The 17930-nt window shown below is 47.4% G+C and overlaps 1 protein-coding gene and 1 pseudogene across 1 annotated transcript in view; one reads left to right on the top strand and one right to left on the bottom strand.

The window, feature by feature from the left end:
* CRAMP1 (cramped chromatin regulator 1) overlaps positions 1-17930 on the top strand; it is a 62325-nt gene that overhangs the window by 15731 nt on the left and 28664 nt on the right. Inside the window, exons 3-5 of the mRNA XM_016207989.2 lie at positions 3342-3495; positions 10076-10159; positions 13540-13588. Coding sequence (XP_016063475.2) covers positions 3342-3495; positions 10076-10159; positions 13540-13588 — 287 coding nt within the window. The remainder of the gene's footprint in view (positions 1-3341; positions 3496-10075; positions 10160-13539; positions 13589-17930) is intronic.
* Positions 4472-8533, bottom strand: LOC107533321 (protein LSM12 pseudogene; annotated as a pseudogene).

The raw sequence follows: 17930 nt of genomic DNA, 5'->3' as shown, positions 1-17930 counted from the left end.
CACTGTTGGTACTATATATCCCAAATAGTGTGTGTGTGTGTGTGTGTGTGTGTGTGTGTGTGTGTGTGTGTGTGTTAGTGTTTGTATATGTATTTGTGTGTTGAAGGGAGAGAGAGAGAGAATACGAGCTCTGGCTTTATGTGTGTTATTTTGTGTGTTTCACCAAAACTCGGTGGGACTCTGATGGGGTCTTGATGTATGGCTGAGTAGCTGGGACATATATGACCATGAATATCTTGAACTGTGGGGTATGGGGGTAAAGGCCTCTGGTCTGTGAGTGTCTTTTTTGCAGTGTTTGTCAATGTTGTCACTACCTTTTTGATGCTCACAAGTCTGACTTAACTATGCTTCATGTGACAGAGACCCAGCTCAGAGCAGCAGAAAGAGACAAGGGGATTGACTGAGTGGCTCTCATGACTGGACAGGACAGGGAGGGGCTGGCTCATCTGTCTTCTGACATCCTGTGGCATTGGGGGGTGACATTTCTGTGCTTATTCTCTCCAGTTTCAGACACTTCCCAGAGGTAAGACACCCACCCCCATTCCAGGTAGGACTGTTCTGGGGAGGACCCAGATTGGCCAAGCCCATCCTAGACTCCTCCCTGTGGCCAGGGTCATGGGTCATGACCCCCATGACGGAGAGGGGCCTTATCAAGGCAAACGCCCAGAACCACATCATCATCCTTGACATCCTCTTACTCCGTTTCAGGGACAGATCTTCACAGAACCTATCGTCAGCTTTCCCTTTTCCCTTCTTCTGTCTGTCTGTCTCTATTTGCTTCTGCCATACAATTCTTGTTCCTACCTTACTCTCAGTCATCAGGCCAGCATCCTGTGCTGCTTGTTCATCAGGTAGATAATCGCTGAAAGCCTCATCTAGGTGTAGAACACCATCCTTATGCTAGAAATCCAAAGACGCCCCCACTTAAGGGGCTGACAGTCTAATTTGGTAAATACAACAGATTACATAAAAAGTTGGCCCATCAGAAAGCAAACACAAATGCTGCAAGAATTCAAAAGGCATCCTAGTTTTAGAACGCGGATCAGGAGTCACAAAATCCAGATTCTAGTCCCTATCTGGTAAGTCAGCTCACCTCTTGGTTTGTTACTCCAGCTGCAAAATGGAGCCGCAAGATTGAGAGGCATCGTTTCTGTCACAGCTCTGATCAGGAGCCGAGGGGAGTTTTATGGGGGATGCAGCACCTGACCTGGACTGGACCCTGGAGTAAGGCATTTCAGACCCAGCTTTGCCTTTTTACATTTTACCTAATATTGCATATATTTTTTTTATAAAAGAAGAATGAACAAGCTTTAATTCTTTTAGGTTTTTTTATTTTTTAATTTTTTATTTTGAAACAGTTTCAGACTTGGGAAATTTTTCAAAAAAAGTACAAAGAATTTCATACACCCTTCACCCTGCTTCCCCAATGTTCACATAACTGCAGAATGGCCTGCAGCTGAGATTCAATGTGGAAGCAATACCTTTACTGACCTGAAGGCTTACTCAGATTGAGCTGGTACTCCCACAGACACACTTTCTGGATCAGGATCCCACATTGCGTTTAGTTGTCATGACTGCTAAATCCTGGGACAGGTCCTCTCTCCCTTTTCCCCCACTCTTTCTTCTTCTTTTTTAAAAAAATATCTTTATTGATTTCAGAGAGAGGAAGGGAGAGGGAAAGGGAGAGAGAGATAGAAACATCAGTGATGAGAGAGTCATTGATCAGCTGCATCCCGCAACCCGGGCACGTGCCCTGACCGGGAATCAAACCCCGGTCTCCTGGATCCTAGGTCGATGCTTAACCGCTGAGCCATGCCCGGCTGGGCAGCCCCCCACTCTTTCTTGACCCTGACTTTTTAAAGACTCCTAGACTGTTAGTTTGTGGAACAGCCCTCAGTGTGGGGTTACTTAGTTTCCTCTTGATTCAACTTTCATTTTGCATTTTTGTCATGAGTGCCATAGGAGTGCTGTGCTGCCCTTGGAGCATCCTCTCCGGTGTGCAGGGTGTGATCTGCCTCAGTCCTGGTGGTTGTGAACATGATGATCATGGCATTCTGGTCTCATCTCTTAGGTTCTCCACCGACAAGTTATTTTATACTTTGATACTATGTAAACACCCTGTTTCTCATTGTTCTTTCTCCCACTAATGTTAGCCACCATTGCAGTTTCTTCCCTGAAACAACCATTACTGTGATGTTTGCACAGGGATGATCTTCTGGCTCCATTATTTCTACATTTACTAGTTGGAAACCCAGTGCAAGGAAGAGTCCTCCCTTCTCCATTTATGTATTTATTCAGTTATTTATATTTGTATGGACTTGGCTATTTAGGCTATTCTGTGGGTCATAATCCATTCTTATCATTGTTTATTTTTTCCTTTTATTTTTCGTTTACAATTTACATTCATTATTGTTGATTCTTATGCTCAAATTGTTGTAGATTTGGCCATTCAGGTTGGCTTCTGGGTGCTTTCAGCATGTTTCTATTATACTTTGAGCATGTCCTCACTTTCTGGAACCACAGGATATTCCAGATTTACCTGGTACTTTCCTTGCCCCAGACGTGGCAGCATCCATTTTGTCAAGGAGCCCTGGTTCCCTTTGGTAACTGGGATTTAGAAGCTGAAGGGTGTTTGTTGATGCCGGGCTGCCATTACCTCTAGGCCCTCACAGTACTTCCTGCTGGCTTGGTTCTGACGAGAGTATCAACAGTAGGTTCCCATGGCAGTACCTGAAACAGCAAAGATGGTGACTGTGTTCTCTGGAACATAAATTCTGATCTGAAAATCTAAGATGTATTCAGCTTTTGCATGGAGATGTTGAAGGAAGGGACAGCCCACAAATATATTCCGAGCATAGCCTGTGTGATTCTCTTGTTAAATGTTCAAGTTAGCTATCCTGTTCAAATATAGGATGTATTTTATGTTATGAAAGCAATGAGGGTGGTTAGTGTAGTGTTGGATTTAAAGTGCCAGGTACCTAGCCCCCTGTTGCCCACCATCGTGTTCTGTCTTCTGATGATTGTTTCACGGAGCTCATTCCAGGGTCTCTGAAGGACTCCAGAGGTTAAGCCACCTGCCTGGGTGATAGGCTTTATGTTCCCCTTGCCTTTTTGATATCTGCTGCTGTGAGAGGTCTGTTCCCGAGTTTCCACTCCTGCTCTAGCCATTACTGTGATGAAAATCTGAGTTCTAGGGAACAAGGTTGGAGTTGATGCACAAATAAGAGCCGTGAGGGACACTTACTCGACCATAGCGGTCCCCTTTCTCTGGAAGTGTCTGCGTCGTACAGAAGGCTGCCTTGTTTTAACCTCCGTGCTTTCACCGTGGGCTTATCTTGCAGCATGGGAAAGACTTTGAAGCAATCCAGAACAACATAGCTCTCAAGTATAAGAAGAAGGGCAAGCCCGCCAGCATGGTGAAGAACAAGGAGCAGGTGCGCCACTTCTACTACCGCACGTGGCACAAGATCACCAAGTACATCGACTTCGACAATGGTGAGCGTGCGAGGCTCAGCCTCCAGGAGGCCGGGAGGCGGGGTTGGGCTCCGGTCAGGAGCTAAGTTTTTGAAAAATCACAGGACATGCTCTCTGGCATCATGCTTGCCCAGCCATGTGGCCAGGGATGATGTTCTTCTTTTTAAAAAATATTTACAGAACATTTTAATATATTTTCATATGTATATTTAAAGTTAAGAAAAATAAAACTAATTCAAGCAATGCCCTATGCAAAAAAAAAAAAGAAAGGAAAATTTAAAGTGAGACCTCTGTCTACTGCTCTAGTCTCAACTTAAGTATCACAGCCTGTTCCTTTTATTTTAGAAGAGAAAATGTAAAAGTTTCTTTCAGTCATTCAGAAGGCAAGTGTAGCCACTTATAAAAACAGAATGGCAGGACAGCCTAGGAAATAAAGCCAGAGGCGAAAGGATAAGCCAGAAAGAAATTTTCAAAAATAAAATTAAGAAGGCGGCTGTTCCAGAAGGGGGCTTGTGAAAAGGACATGGTGGACCAGAGTCTGTTAGTGAAGTAATGATTAAACTTTTAAATTATTCTCTTGTTCTTTTTTTTTTTAATCCTCACCCGAGGATATTTTTCCCATTGCTTTCAGAGAGAGTGGAGGGGAGGGAGAGAGACATCGATGCGAAAGAGACACAGCGATTGGCTGCCTTCCGCACGAGCCCAGACCAGGGCCGGGGATCGAGCCTGCATCCAAGGCACGTGCCCTTGACCAGAATCGAACCCGGGACCTTTCAGTCTGTGGGCCAATGCTCTAACTACTGAGCCAGACCGGCCAGGGCTCTCTTCTTCTTTCGTTGGCTGTTTTGTTTGTTCAAGCCGAAAATTTAGAAATGTTGACCTATTGTTACCAAGAGCCAACAGGAAATTATAGGATCCCTTCCCTCCCATGGCCTGCCTCCGCTGAAGCCGCCACCATCACCTCCTTGGTGATGAAAAGTCCGCCATGTATGTGGACTCAGGGTGACAGGGCAGCCTCCTTCTGTGGTTGCTGAGCTTGTGAACGCTGCAGTATTTTAGCTTTCCACATCTCTAGAATGTTTTTCAACTATTTTGCGTACATGTCTCAGTGCACTCCCCTCTTTGCTTTTACAGTTTTCCGCTTGATGTGAGAGTGTAATAACAACTTCCATTACTATGATGTTTTTTCTTATCATTTACATTCTTTAATGGTCTTGGCAATGGTCTGGAAGAGCTGCTGGCCCTCTAGGGAGACACCAGCACTGACTGCACAGGCCTGGCTCAGCTTCTCCTCTCTGTCCATGCTTTGCTGGCTGTCGCAAGCTTACTGCCATTGAGTGAGGAAAGGGGAGGAGGAGGGGTTTCTGTTCAGTCGTTAATTATTTCCACTTCTGAAACATACTGTAAGTTTATGAGCAAGATATCTTCATGGTTGGGCTTTCCACTGGAAGAGGGACATTTTAAAGCCAGCATTTTGGACTCTGAGTCAAAGGCTACCACCTCGCCCTGCAGCCGCTGCTCCTGGCATGTCTGGGACAATACCTGGCCCCCAGCGCCAAAGTACTCGCCAGAGGAGCTCCCATCTTGAGAGGGCAGCCTGGCCAATGGCAGTGGCCATGGTAATGGTGGCAGCAGTGTGCCAAAGCCAGGTGCCCATTGAGCACCATGATGTGACACACAGGTGGCCTGGGATGTTCTTGCCTTGTAAAACTGGTTATAGATATGTCTGGTAACCATTAGTCAGGCTGAATTGCAAGGAAGCTATGCCTGTTTCTGATGCTCTGAGTGCCTATGGTGTGTAGGTCCCGGCTGCCTATGGGCCTGTGTCTCCCACTGGGAGGCAGGGGCACCACAGTCAATGGGGAGACGCCAGAATTGGATCCCTCCAGTTCTTCTCTCTCCAGTGCGGGCTCTTTGGGGTTAGAGTTGGGCAAAGCTTATGGCATATCACCTGAGGATGGAGGGCTAGCTTTCCCAAGGTTCTTGCCATTTCTGTATTTGAATCCAGGTTGGCATAGTCCCATCTTTAATTCACATGTCTAGGTTATTGCCAGGTGCAGTCTGACTGCTGGCTCGGAGCACTCCTTCTGATTCACATTTCTGTTCTTAGGGGAGGCATTGCCCCCTCCTTTCTCCACGTGTCAGGAGAACTGGGTCTCCATGTCATTCCTCCCTCTCAGTCTTCAGTTTCACCTTCTTTATTTTTTATTTATTTATTTACTTAAATATATCTTTATTGATTTCAGGGAGAGGGAGAGAGAGATAGAAACATCAATGATGAGAGAGTCATTGATCAACTGCCTCCTTCATGCCATGTACTGGGGATTGGGCTCGAAATCCGGGCATGTGCGGTGACTGGGAATCGAACAGCTATCTCCTGGATCATAGGTCGATGCTCAACCGCTGAGCCATGCCAGCCGGGCAGTTTCACCTTCTTTAATCTTACTCTTCATTTCTACAGTTTACGTCATAGGTCAGTCATTCCAGACATTTGCTTCTACTGATTTCACTTATTTCTGACGCTTCAAATAATATCACTTCTGATCCAGAATAACCGATAGCTTCGGTCAGGCCACGCCCCCTTTGAACCTGTGCTGCGTTCTCTGTGGCAGCCCTCTCTCCCTCTCGTTTTTTTTCTCTTTGCCCCGCCCTCTGCTGTTCTGGCCTGGTCATTGTGTGTTGGTCAACTTGAATCAGCATCACCAGGACTGACCCATCAGGATGCCAGGACCAGGACTTCCTCCTCCAGCTTCAGAAAGCCCAAGAGAGCTTCAATCAAGCTGTCTCTTTTTTGTAAAGTCAGATGATAAATATTTTGGGCTTTGGGCATTTACAGTCTTTATCAAGCTGACCTCACTGTCCTGTCCAAGCTCATTATAGATACAGTGTAAACGAATGCCTGTTACAGTGTTTCAGCAAAACTTTATTTACAGAAAGAGGCCCTGGGCGGGATGTGGCTGCGAACCATTGTTTGCTGACCCTGCCCTGGAGAATTGTAATGGGGGGGTGGTATCCAAGCTCCAGGCAGTCATAGTAGTTAGCTGATACTGCCCCTGAATATATTTCCCTTCGAATCTTCATGGACATCTCTCACTCGACAGTCATGGTCTTGCTAGGTCTACCTCAGAGCTTTTCAGACTTATCCTTACTACCCTGTCCCCCTAGGTCCTTTTCTAGATCATTACTATTCTCCCTCGCTCTGGTCTTGCCCTTACCAACCCATTCTCCACATAGTGTTATCCACATAAGACCTATGTCCTGCCCCGCACCCTCATCCTGAACTGCCTTGGCTCCCAGGATGGGGTTGCCACCCTCCTCCTAACCTGCACTTCCTTTTGTGCCTTGACTCCTGCCAGCCCTAACCTGTTGGCCTCCCTAATCCCGTTCGCCTTCCAAGACTGAGCTGTGTCAGTGCTCCCAAGAATCCTTCTGTGAACTCTTTTCTGCTCTCATTGCCACCTCATCATGGGCCTGTTCTGGGCCCATCGTTGGGCACATCACGTACTCTTCCCTGGAGGTGCCATTGCCCTCAGTGCAGATGAGAAAACCTAGCTAAACATTGGAGGCCCTGGCCCAAGCCACCCAGACAGTACGCTGAGGAGCTAAGCACCAAGTCGGCCAGCATCTTCTCGCCTTTATCTTCTGTAAATGTAATATTTTCAGACCACCTCTTCATGTTGCTGTAGAATTTCCCCATGTTTTTCAATAAATGTTAATTCTTTGAGTTGACATTTATAAATGAATAAATTCTACTTTTCCTTTTGGACTTGCAGGCCACTTCTAGTGTTTTTATTTTTTTAAACTAGTTCCTCCCTTTTTAAAAAATGTATTTATTAACTTGAGAGAGTGAGGAAATGTGTGCTGCTGTGCTCGGCCAGCGCCATGACTCTCTCAGATCGCTAGCGTGTTTGAAAGCAGCACTGGTCCTGCTCCTGCTGAGTCCAGCTGCTTGCTGATGTCAGTGGTCTTCACGCACCCTCCCTACCGCTCTGGGTGGCCCACGGACCAAGTTGGAGCTGTTCGGCTCTTTCTGTTTTGTCTTTTACATGTTTCTTTTTTTGTTACATATCATACTCTCAGGTGACTTTCTGGAAGTCAGTCTGTGAGAACAGGCCCTTCATCCACTTTGGCTCTTCTGGAAAAGCTCTCTTGCAGCGAGAAAGGCAGTCACCATGTGTGAGAGGATTGGGGAGCTGTTGGTGATAAAGGGAGGGGTGAGGGTTCCAGGAGCTGCGAACTAGCCTGGTCCCTCCTTTCGGCATGACCGTGCTGCGGGCAAAGCGGGCGGCGTTAAAGGGGACGCTCAGGGTCCCAGTGTAGACATCCCATTTGCTGCCCTGAGATCTGGCACATCGAAGGGCCTGCCACCCCCAGGCTTTTTCCTGTGTAGGTTTCAGAGGTGACTTAAAGGAATGTTTCTTCTCTAAGTATTTGTCACCTCTCCCTGCTGGATACCCTGCTAAGCTGCTCCCCCTCGCCCCGGAGGCGGCAGTCCTCTTCCACCCTTTTTCTTCTTCTTTTTTTTTTAATTTTAATTATTGATTTTAGAGAGAGAGGGAAGGAGAAAGAGGCAGAGAGAAAGAAACGTGGCTTAGTTCCACTTCCTTATGTATTCACTGGTCGATTCTTGTATGTGCCCTGACCTGGGATCGAACCCACAACCTTGGTGTATCGGGACTCACTGAGCTAACCGGCTGGGGCCTTCTTCAGCCCTTTTTCCAACTCGGAGAGGGAGGAAGAGGAGTCTGCTGCCCCCGAGTTCTGCTCCTGCACTGCACCGTGGTTCCAGGGCAAGCTCTGCGGGATGGACCCAACATGGGTCCTTCCTCCCTTTTCTGTGGTGTTTCCCTTTCTCCCTCCCCTCTGCCTCCTACCTTCTTGACATCTCATAGTTCTTTGTCTTTTTCCTGGTCTTGTCCTGGTGTGCCCCCACGAGGAATGCCTTCTTTCTGTTGAGCTGATGGTTCTGCCGAGGTTCTCTAGCTGGTCCTGATAATGTCTCCAAGCTGGTGACAGCCAGTTGACCACCTGTCTTTTTGTGCTGCACTGGTAGTTGCATCAGGGCTTGGCACTGTCTGGACATTTCTCAGCCCCTCTCCCAGCCCCTGGCAACCATAGTCTGCTTTCTGTCTCTGGATTTGCCTGTGCTGGGCATTTCATGTAAAAGGAATCATGCGTGTCCTTTTGTGTCTGGTTTCTTTTACTTAGCATGATGTTTTCCAGGTTCATTCAGGTTATAGTATGTGTCAGAACTTCATTCCTTCTTGTGGCTGAATAAATAACCCATTGTCATTGAATAAACCACATTTGTTTATTCATTGAATAGTGGATCTTAAAGTGTCCTGAGTTGTGGTCCCCTGCGAGAATCCAATAGATCTGTGAGACTTTCTTTCAGGAGGGCACTCCGGAACGGCGAGTGTGTGATGTTGGCAGAGTCCAAGGTTCAGAACCCTTGTTTTAGATTATTTATTGAAAGCCTTATTCTCCATTTGCTAATATATTTTTCTTTTCCTTTTCTGTTATAATCTCACACAGCTGAATGTTAGGTCTTTGAAAAGGGGTCTCTGAGGAGGAACAGTTGTGAGGGTGGACAACAAATGATCTGGGTCTCTGCTCTGTGTGAGGATCTAAAAGGTACCTAGACTGCTGTAGCTGGGCTTCCAAATTATGATTAGATTTGGCTTCATAGACTACAAAAACTCAAAATAACAGTGCCTTAAGCATGTAAAAACTTATTTTATCATGTGAAGGATGCCTGCAGTAGGTGGTCCAGGGCAAGCATCAAGGACCCAGGTCCTCCTGTCTTTCTGCTCTGCCATCCTTAGTGCTTTGCTGTGACCAAGATGCCCCCAGGCAGCAGTTCTGAAGGAAAAATGAGCATAATTCTGCCTGAATCAGCCCTTTAAGAAGCCTTTCAGAAGTCTCCCACATACTTCTGCTCACTCCGAAGGCCAGGACTTATGCTGTGGCCATGTCTGGCTGCAGGGCAGGCTGGGACGTGCTGCCTTTCCCATATGTGTTGCTTCCCAAATATAACTGGGCCTATACCAGAGAACAGTGGAGAGAGGGTGTGAGCAGTCTTGAACGTTGGAGCCATGCTTCCTCTTTGGTCTGCTCCCAGGCCTGGGCCCTGTAGATCACTGGTCAGAGGAGACATGACATGTCCACTTCCATGGTTCCAGGGCTGTCCACCTCATACAGAGGTCAGGCTGATCCTGCATGTGTAGAGAGAAGTGGATGACAAATTTGGTGATGGTAACGTCCCAGCCCTCTGCCTCCTTCGGAGCTGAATGCTGGCCATCCCTTTTTCTCTTCCCGGGGACATTGATCTGCCTGTTCGGACTGACTTTCTACACCTGCCCCCTTTTTTCTGGTTGTAACTTTTTATTTTGAAAAGTACAAAAACGGCACTGTGTTCCCGTATACTCTGCCCAGTCTCTCCTGATGTTGATATTCTGCGGTTCCAAGGTGCAGTAAGCAAAACCGAGAAATCAGCAGTGTTGAATGTTCCTCTGGTGCTGTCCTTGTGCACACGAGCTGGCCAGCCATGAAACAGCTGTATTTTCCCCCTCCTAAAACCTTGTCACTTCCTGTCTTTCAGTGTTCTCTCGAGGGCTGAAGAAGTCGTCCCAGGAGTTGTACGGTCTGATCTGCTACGGCGAGCTGCGCAAGAAGATTGGGGGCTGTGAGTACGAGCTCCCACGAGGAGCAGGGCCCGCTGTCCTGGCACTATTGGGTCTTTGATCCCAGTGGGTCTTCTGCTTTCCCTCCAGGTTTTGTCTTAAAACATTTTAACACTCAGAAACAGTGAAGAAGAATGTAATGACCATCGCATACCTGCACTTCAACTTCCCAGTCGGTGACCTTTGTAACACTTGTGTGTGCAGTCACCCTTCCTTCTCCCCCTCACATACTTGCTTTTTTTTCTGCTCAGCCATTTACTGTAAGTTGCAGACTTCCTAGCACACCCCTAAATCCGTCACCCTCTGTCACCTGAAAGCAAGGTCATTCTCCTACAGACCTACAACCCTATTATTACACCCAATACATTTCTCATTTATCAGACAGGGACCACAGTCTTACCTAACATCCTGCCCATGTTCAGATCTCCCAGCATGTCCCAGCATGCCAGCTTTCCCAGCACATCCCAGCATGCCAGCAGGGCTCCTGTTGACATTGCCCTGCTCATAGCTGTGTTGTCCCTTAAGTCTTTTGAACTAGAATAGCCCCCACTTTTTGGTCTTTGGTGACAGGGGTACTTTGAAGGGTTAGGGTCCCTCCCTTTGCATTGTTCCAATCTTCTCCTTGTGAGTAGATTCTCTTTAGATGTAGAGGGCGCTCTGGCCTTCCTGGGACACCTGTGCCCAGGACCTTGCATCCCTACTTTGCCTCCCCACATGACCACAGACAAGAGGGTGCACCCTTGCCACTGCAGATGCCACTTGTCTGCCTGTTATACATCCATAGCCATCATCTTAAGCAGTTACTTAACGTGTCACTGCTGAGTGGGCACGTGGCTGGGGGTGTGGAAGCAGCAGAAGGACTGGGGTGAAGGGCATTCACTGCTTACTCTGCACATCTGGCTTATGTTGGGTAACCTCCGCTCTCCTGAAATAGGCAAGAATGTATAAGAGGCTCTGAATGGAACAAGGGTCTTGGTCCCTACTCTGTCCTCTGCAGTCTGAGGACTTGTTTGTAAATCCCCCCCAGCTCCTGCTTTGAAGGGACTCTAGGGCCCCACCTCCCTTGAATCTCTACTTTCTCTTCTGCTTCCTTCTCTCTGTCCTAGACCTAAATTGTTTGTGGTCATGGCAGCGTGTTGGTACCACCTTCTTTGTCAGTGATGCCATGGCCCCTCCTCCATTCCTGCCACATCTGAGCCTCTCAGCCAGTTTCTGCTTTCACAAGAATCTTTGGCCTCATCCTCTTGTTGGCTCTGTGACCTTGGGTAGCTTCCTGCCACCCCTGGGGTATCACCTGGCCCCCTGACCCAAGGGGCCTCCGCATTTGGACTTTAGCTCATCTCCCTGCTGGGCACCCCTCCAGCTCAGCTGCTCCCATCCTGATGGTAATGCCTAGTCATCCCTCTCAGCCCAGCTACACACCACACTTGCATATGTTCACACGTGTGTACACACACACACACACACACACACATCCTCCCTCTGAGCCCCCACACACTGATCCATGTGCTGGGACACTATTGTGTCATTTCATGAATCTTTTTGGAGAAGGACATGCTTGCACATGCAGCCTTCTGCGGAGTGCCCTGTACATGGCAGCCTCTCACATCTGCTCAGTGTTAACTCTTTCTGGCTGTTCAGAAAATGAGTGCTCAGGAGGTCAGAGCATGCTTTTTATTAATGCCTTTTTCTGACAGATATTCAGGCCTATGCAAATCCTGAAATAGTAGACTTTGAGTCCCAGATGTATTCCAGGGCCTTTGACACACATTACCTTGTATCAAACATTGTAACAGCTATGTGAGATGGCATTGTTCCTGTCTGAAAAAAGGGGGTGAGGACATTCATTCCATTTTGATGAAAAACGAATGATTTTAGGTATCATTGGCTATTAAATGACAAGATCCCATGCTGCCCCCAGGCCTGATTTTTACACTCCGTGCTTATTTCATCTGCCACAGCACCAGTGTTGGGACAGGGTAAAGGGGGGACACCATGGCTACCTGTATACTCAGCGGTTTGTTCAGAGTGCTTTTTTTTTGAAGGGTAGTTTTTTGGACAGTGCCCTGTTTGGTGACTCAAACCCTGAAGTTGAGGTTGCGCCACCTACCTGGCCTTCTGTCTGTCTGTCTGATGTTGCCAGACACAGGATAATGGGCCTTTTCCTCCTCTTTGCCTATGAACTCCTACCTACCCTTTGATCTTAGCTTGAATGTTTACAAACCTCCACAACAGGCTGGGCCACCATGTCTCCCACACTCAGCACACCAGACCTTCCCTTCATGCAGCATCACAACTGCCCTTACACTCATGTGTGCTTGTTTGACTTATGCCCATCTGACGGCAGGTCTGCGTGTGACCTCTTATTTAATGAGCAAGTCTATAAGTTCATCCTCTCTGGTGCTGTCCCTTTCTTGAAGATCTATTTCCATTTGGTACTGTTTTTCTTCAGCCTACAGAACTTCCTTTAGTCTTCCTTGTATAGTGTTGACCATGAATTCTTGTAGTTATTTCTATATCTGAAAAGTCTTTAATCTTTACACTTAAGGTACTTTCGCTGGATGTAGAATTCTGATTGACAGGTTTTTTTTCCTTTCATCGCTTTAAAGATGTTCCACCATCTCTGGCCTCCACTGTTTCTGGTGAGAGGTCACATCTGTGTCTTTGTTTCTCTGGACGGATGTGCCTTTTTTCCTCTGGCTGCTTTTAAGATTTTGTCTTTGTTTTTGATTTTCAGTCTGGATGTGTGTTTGTGGCTTGTTTCCCTCCCCCAAAATATATGGAAAAATTCAGACTTCTACAGTGAGCACTCAGACGCCTATCACCTAGATTCCTTCATTACCTGGTTACTACTAGACTTGCTTTCTCACATATCTGAGGACAGTGCTATGTACCAGTAGGGCAAAGGAAATGCACAGTGTCTGGGCTGGTCATCCAGCAGACCCTGGGAACCGAGGGCTCAAAGCTAAGGCAGGCCCACAAGTAACACGAGCCCAGCAAGAGAAGTGCACACAGGGCACAGTGGGTTACCCTGAGGAAGGAGTCTCTGAACTAGGCGGTTGGGGACGAGTGGAGGTTCAGGGTAACCTGGGGTCTGAGAGAGTTTTTGGGAGGAGTGAGTGTCTGCAGAGGCAGATAGTGGTTCCACTGAGAAAGTCTGGGTGGGTGGAGAGGACATGCAGGTGGGGACAGCAGCCTCAACACAAGTGATACCCAGTTTTGACTTTGAGGGAGGGGCTGCAGCTAACAGGTTTTCTTTGGAAGACCTTAGACATTCTGTAAAGCGTTTGGATTCTACAAGGAATATAATTAATTATATGGGAATGTTTACCAGTCCTCCTAACTGCTTCAAGGTCATGTCTATTTTTTTTTCTCTTTATAGGTATGGATGACAAGAATGCCACCAAGTTGAATGAGCTCATTCAGGTTGGGTAAGTACAGATTGTATTGTGAGACACCAGCTGCTCCTGTTGGGCGTTTGCTTTGTTCTCTGAAATATAGAACTAGAAATAGTCACCTGTCCCTCCCACTCACCCCACTAGAGCTTCCGTGATTTCACCTGGACCGCTCTGTCTGTTCCTTGTCTTGGGTGAACTCCCCCGCTACCCAAGACCCCTGCTCGTCATAGTTCAGCTGTCCTGTAGGTCGAGCTGTCTCCTGGAACAGTCTTCACTGGCCTCTGCTACGTCCACAGGACATTGCCTTCCTGTACCTCTGGTTCTTATCTCTCCCTGTTCTTGTCTCCCCCAGCCTAGGATTGGATGGCCTGGAAGCTCCGTTTCTCAGGCATGAGCTCCTGCTAGGTGTGGCTGACTGTGTGTGCTTCTGCTCTGGCTCCAGCCCAGCATCTGCCTTTATAGATGCTCATGTTGTATTCTCAGGCTTTATTTCTGTGATCCTCCACCCTTTTGCAGCCAGTCTTGATAGTAATTAGGACATATGTATCACCACCATGCAAAAGAGCAGCGACTCACTCCAACTGCCAGGAGTGTGGGTAGTCTTAACTACTGGTGGCCTTGGGCAAAGGGAGCCTCCTGGAGGTGTGTGGGGTATGATCAGGCGAGTAGGAAGAGGCCACCGGTGGTGGCCTTGTGGGTCATTTGTCACTCCCACACCCCATTTGCCTGTTGCAGCTTCAGCATCCCGTCTTCCTTCCCACCCTTATACCTGCCCTGCATTTGTCATATGGAAGCTGTGTTTACTCCTAGGTCTGGGATGTTTGAGTGGTGGTGTATCTGAGGAACCTCGTTAAGTAGGGGAAAGATCCTTGGCTGCGATTGTTTCTGATGTTACTGTCTCAGCATCAGGTGAAAGAGGTACCCCCTGAGGGAGCACACTTCCCTGTGATGAGAGCTTTTGGGGCAAATCTCACTTCACCTTTTATTTCAGTTCCACCAGATTCGTTGGGTGAGTGAGTATTGCTGGCTCTATGCCTGGGTGTTTAGGGTTAGTCTGATGGAAAAGCAGTGAGTTTGCTTGGCTTTGTCTTAGATGGAGTTTTTTTGTAGTTAGCACAGAGAGGAGAGTGTCCTATAGGAGAGTGAGAGACACTTACTGATCGGGGGTGAAAGGAAGGCATGCTTTGATAAGCTTGAAAATGGCCAGAGAGTCAGCTTTAGGGGCTGCTGGAGATTGGGGAGCACCAAAGCTCTGACTTGCAAGTCTGAAGGTACCAGTAAACCCAGGAGCAGAGCTGCTACTTCTCAGCCTCAGCAAGGAGCTGCCTCAGTGAGGCCCCAGGTGAGAGGATGGGAAGGATGGTTCTGGACCAGTAGGGATTCAGGAGTGTCTACATCATGTATGTGCTTTGACTCCTTACTTAGTAATACAGTATTGGCTTACAGCTTTTATAATACATTGATTTCCATGAGTCTGTACTGATAGAATCATCGATTGAATAAATAAATAGATGCAAATCTCCCGTGCAGAATTCCACATAATTTATGTAGCTACTCCTTCCTCAAGCTGGGGAGCTTAGCTCCCTTCCCTTAAGTGTGAGCTGTTCATTGTGACTTCTTTCTAAAGAGGACAGTATAGGAGAGTGGGGAGGAGCATAGAGTGTAGACACCTGACAGGTACAACCTCAGCCACATCAAGATCTACCCCAACTGTGGTAAACCAGGTTGAAGGCATGGAGAGACATGGCACTATACAGATGTCTGCTCTCCCTAAATTAATCTACAAGTACATGCAGTTGCAATCAGAATCACAATGCAGTTTCTTTGAATATTAAATAGAAATATGACAAACCTGCAGGAAAGCGTATAGAACCTAAGTGCATAGTTCCTGAGTTTTCACAAAGTGGTCCCACCCAGGTTAAGAAACAGTAAATGTTACACTACCAGCCTTCCAAAAACCCTCCCTTGCGCCAATCCCATTCCACTTGGCTCAAAGTAAGAAGAAAGGCAAATTAAAATGATATCACGTTTCATGACTGGATGGAGAGGTCTCAGCATTGTTGCTGATTGTGTTTCCAAACAGCAGTAACAGACTGTGAGTTTGTAACATGTCCCGCTCATAAGTATGTAAACCCTCCAGCCCAGCAGTCCCACTTATAGGACTTAATTAGATCAGGACAAGCAGTTCTTCTGAGGATGAACATCACAACAGTGCTCATGCTAGCAAAGGGGTGTCGAAGAGTGAAGAGCTGCTTTGGCTTCAGGCAGGATTGTTTTCGGAAGCGAGGCTGAGCAGGTACTCATGTGGCTACGTGGCCCTAGCCAGGCATTTGGACACATAAACCCCCACCTTATACCAGGGTTCTCTTGGAGTGATGGGTACACTTTCTACTTCATACATTTTTTTGTTAATTTGAACATATAACAAGAATGTACTTTGATCAAAAAAGAAAAATTCCATATTGGGGAAAGATGTTCTTTTTATGTAGTTTTAAACTATGATCAAGTTTTCGTTATGGGGATATATTTATAAAAATACATTTATCTGTATTTCTGGCAACAAAAATGTAACACATGTGGCTTAAGCCTTGGCTGAGCCCTGTTGTGAGTGGATGCTGTTGCTGCCCAGTGGCAAAACCCTCTAGGGACCTTTGGAGCATTGTGGTGTGAGGGGAACCTGTCCCTCAGTGGGGGCTGGAGACCACAGAGGTCAAAGACCAACAGGGTTGCTCTGGCAGAGCCCAGAGAGGCCCTGGACTGGAAGACTGTCTATCATAGGGCCTGGCACCCTCTGCTTCTCTCCTGCTTCTCCCCCTAGGCCCCATGCCAGTGTCTGATGTTGAAGGCTCAGGAGTGCTGCTGAGGGACAGGGCTGTCCTTCTGACTGCTGCTGGCTCTCCCCTGGGACACAGCAAAGTCTGGATGTCACGTGTCCTTCATGTGTGACTTGTCAGCACAGTGCTCCTTCCTTTGCTGTTGGTGCTTGCCAATCAGGATCCTCACCAGCTGTAGCTCAGGAAGGGTCTCCACTCCAGCCTGGTATGTCCAGCCAGGCCCCAAGCCTTGTTCAGTCTGAGTCCCAGGGACCCTCTCACAGTCCTGGGTAGAGAAGCACATTGACTCTAAATGCTGCCGGCTGCTTTCTCCATTGTGACAGTGTAGCATCATACCAAATCCTTCGGTATCTAAGAAGCAAGACAGCTGTTATTTTATCTTATTTCGTTATTATTATTTTTGTTATTCTCACCAAGGACATTTTTTCCATTGATTTTTTTAGAGAGAGTGGAAAAGCGGGGGAGAGACAAACATCGATGTGAGAGAGACACATTGATTGGTTGCCTCCCGCACTTGCCCCAACCGGGTCCGGGGATCAAGCCTGCAGCCGAGGTATGTACCCTTGACCAGATCAAACCTGAGACCCTTTAGTCTGCAGACTGGCACTCTAACCACTGAACCAGACTGGCTAGGGCAAGACAGCTGCTTTTTAAATTTTTCATAAAATTTTTTTGTGAAAAAGTTTAAATATCAGAGAAGTTGATGGAATAGCACAGCAGCCACCTGCATACCCTTCACCTGAATTTACCAGTAGAAGTGAAGAGAATTACATGCTCTCTTTTGTAGAGACTAGTGTCAAGCTAGCTTGCATGGCCCTCATATAGTACATAAGTGAAAAAGACAGAGAGGTGGCTAAGGAAGCAGAGATCCACTCAGGCTGTGCCAACAGAGCGTTTGCTCACTTCAACAGGATTTCAGCCACTGGTGGGCGAATGCAGTGCTGCCTCTGGGATAGAGTGTGTGAGCCAGCTGTGAGGAACCCATTACGGGTGCTTCCATCTCTTACTCGGGGGCCTCACCTGCTCACTTGGCTGCTCTGGGCTCAGGTGCCCTATCTGTTACGTTGTCATCTCTTGGAGAGGTGCCGAGACACCTGAGAAAAAGTTTGAAACAGCATGAAGTGCTGTCCCAGGTCAGTGAAAAGAATTCTGTTTGTAGCCATGAAGAGACCTGAGGCAGAAAGCCTACTACATGGCATGTTCATTGATAAGTTCTAGAAGGATCTGAGTACCCACATATGCCAGGCACAAAAATGGGTGCTGTATATGTAGTGGTGTTAGAGCTGGGGCAGGGCAGCTAATGAAGTTCATTGAATAGAAATCATCTTCCTGGGGTGTGTGTGTATGTTGGGGGGTGTCTATGGACAGGGATGGGCAAGGGTGAGGAGTGGAGCTGGGTGGGAGGGTTGGGCCAGGCCCCTCTGTAGACCAAGTAGGAATCTGGGGATCCTGGTGGTCTTGGCAAGAGTCTCAGGGTAGCAGAACCCCTCAATCTGGATGAAAGCATCTCTCTAATTCTGTGTAGGAACAAGGCTGGGTGT

Source organism: Miniopterus natalensis, chromosome 3 (genome assembly GCF_054644295.1).
Source record: "Miniopterus natalensis isolate mMinNat1 chromosome 3, mMinNat1.hap1, whole genome shotgun sequence".
In the NCBI taxonomy this organism is placed as follows: domain Eukaryota; kingdom Metazoa; phylum Chordata; class Mammalia; order Chiroptera; family Miniopteridae; genus Miniopterus; species Miniopterus natalensis.
This window is presented reverse-complemented; position numbering and strand designations above follow the sequence as displayed.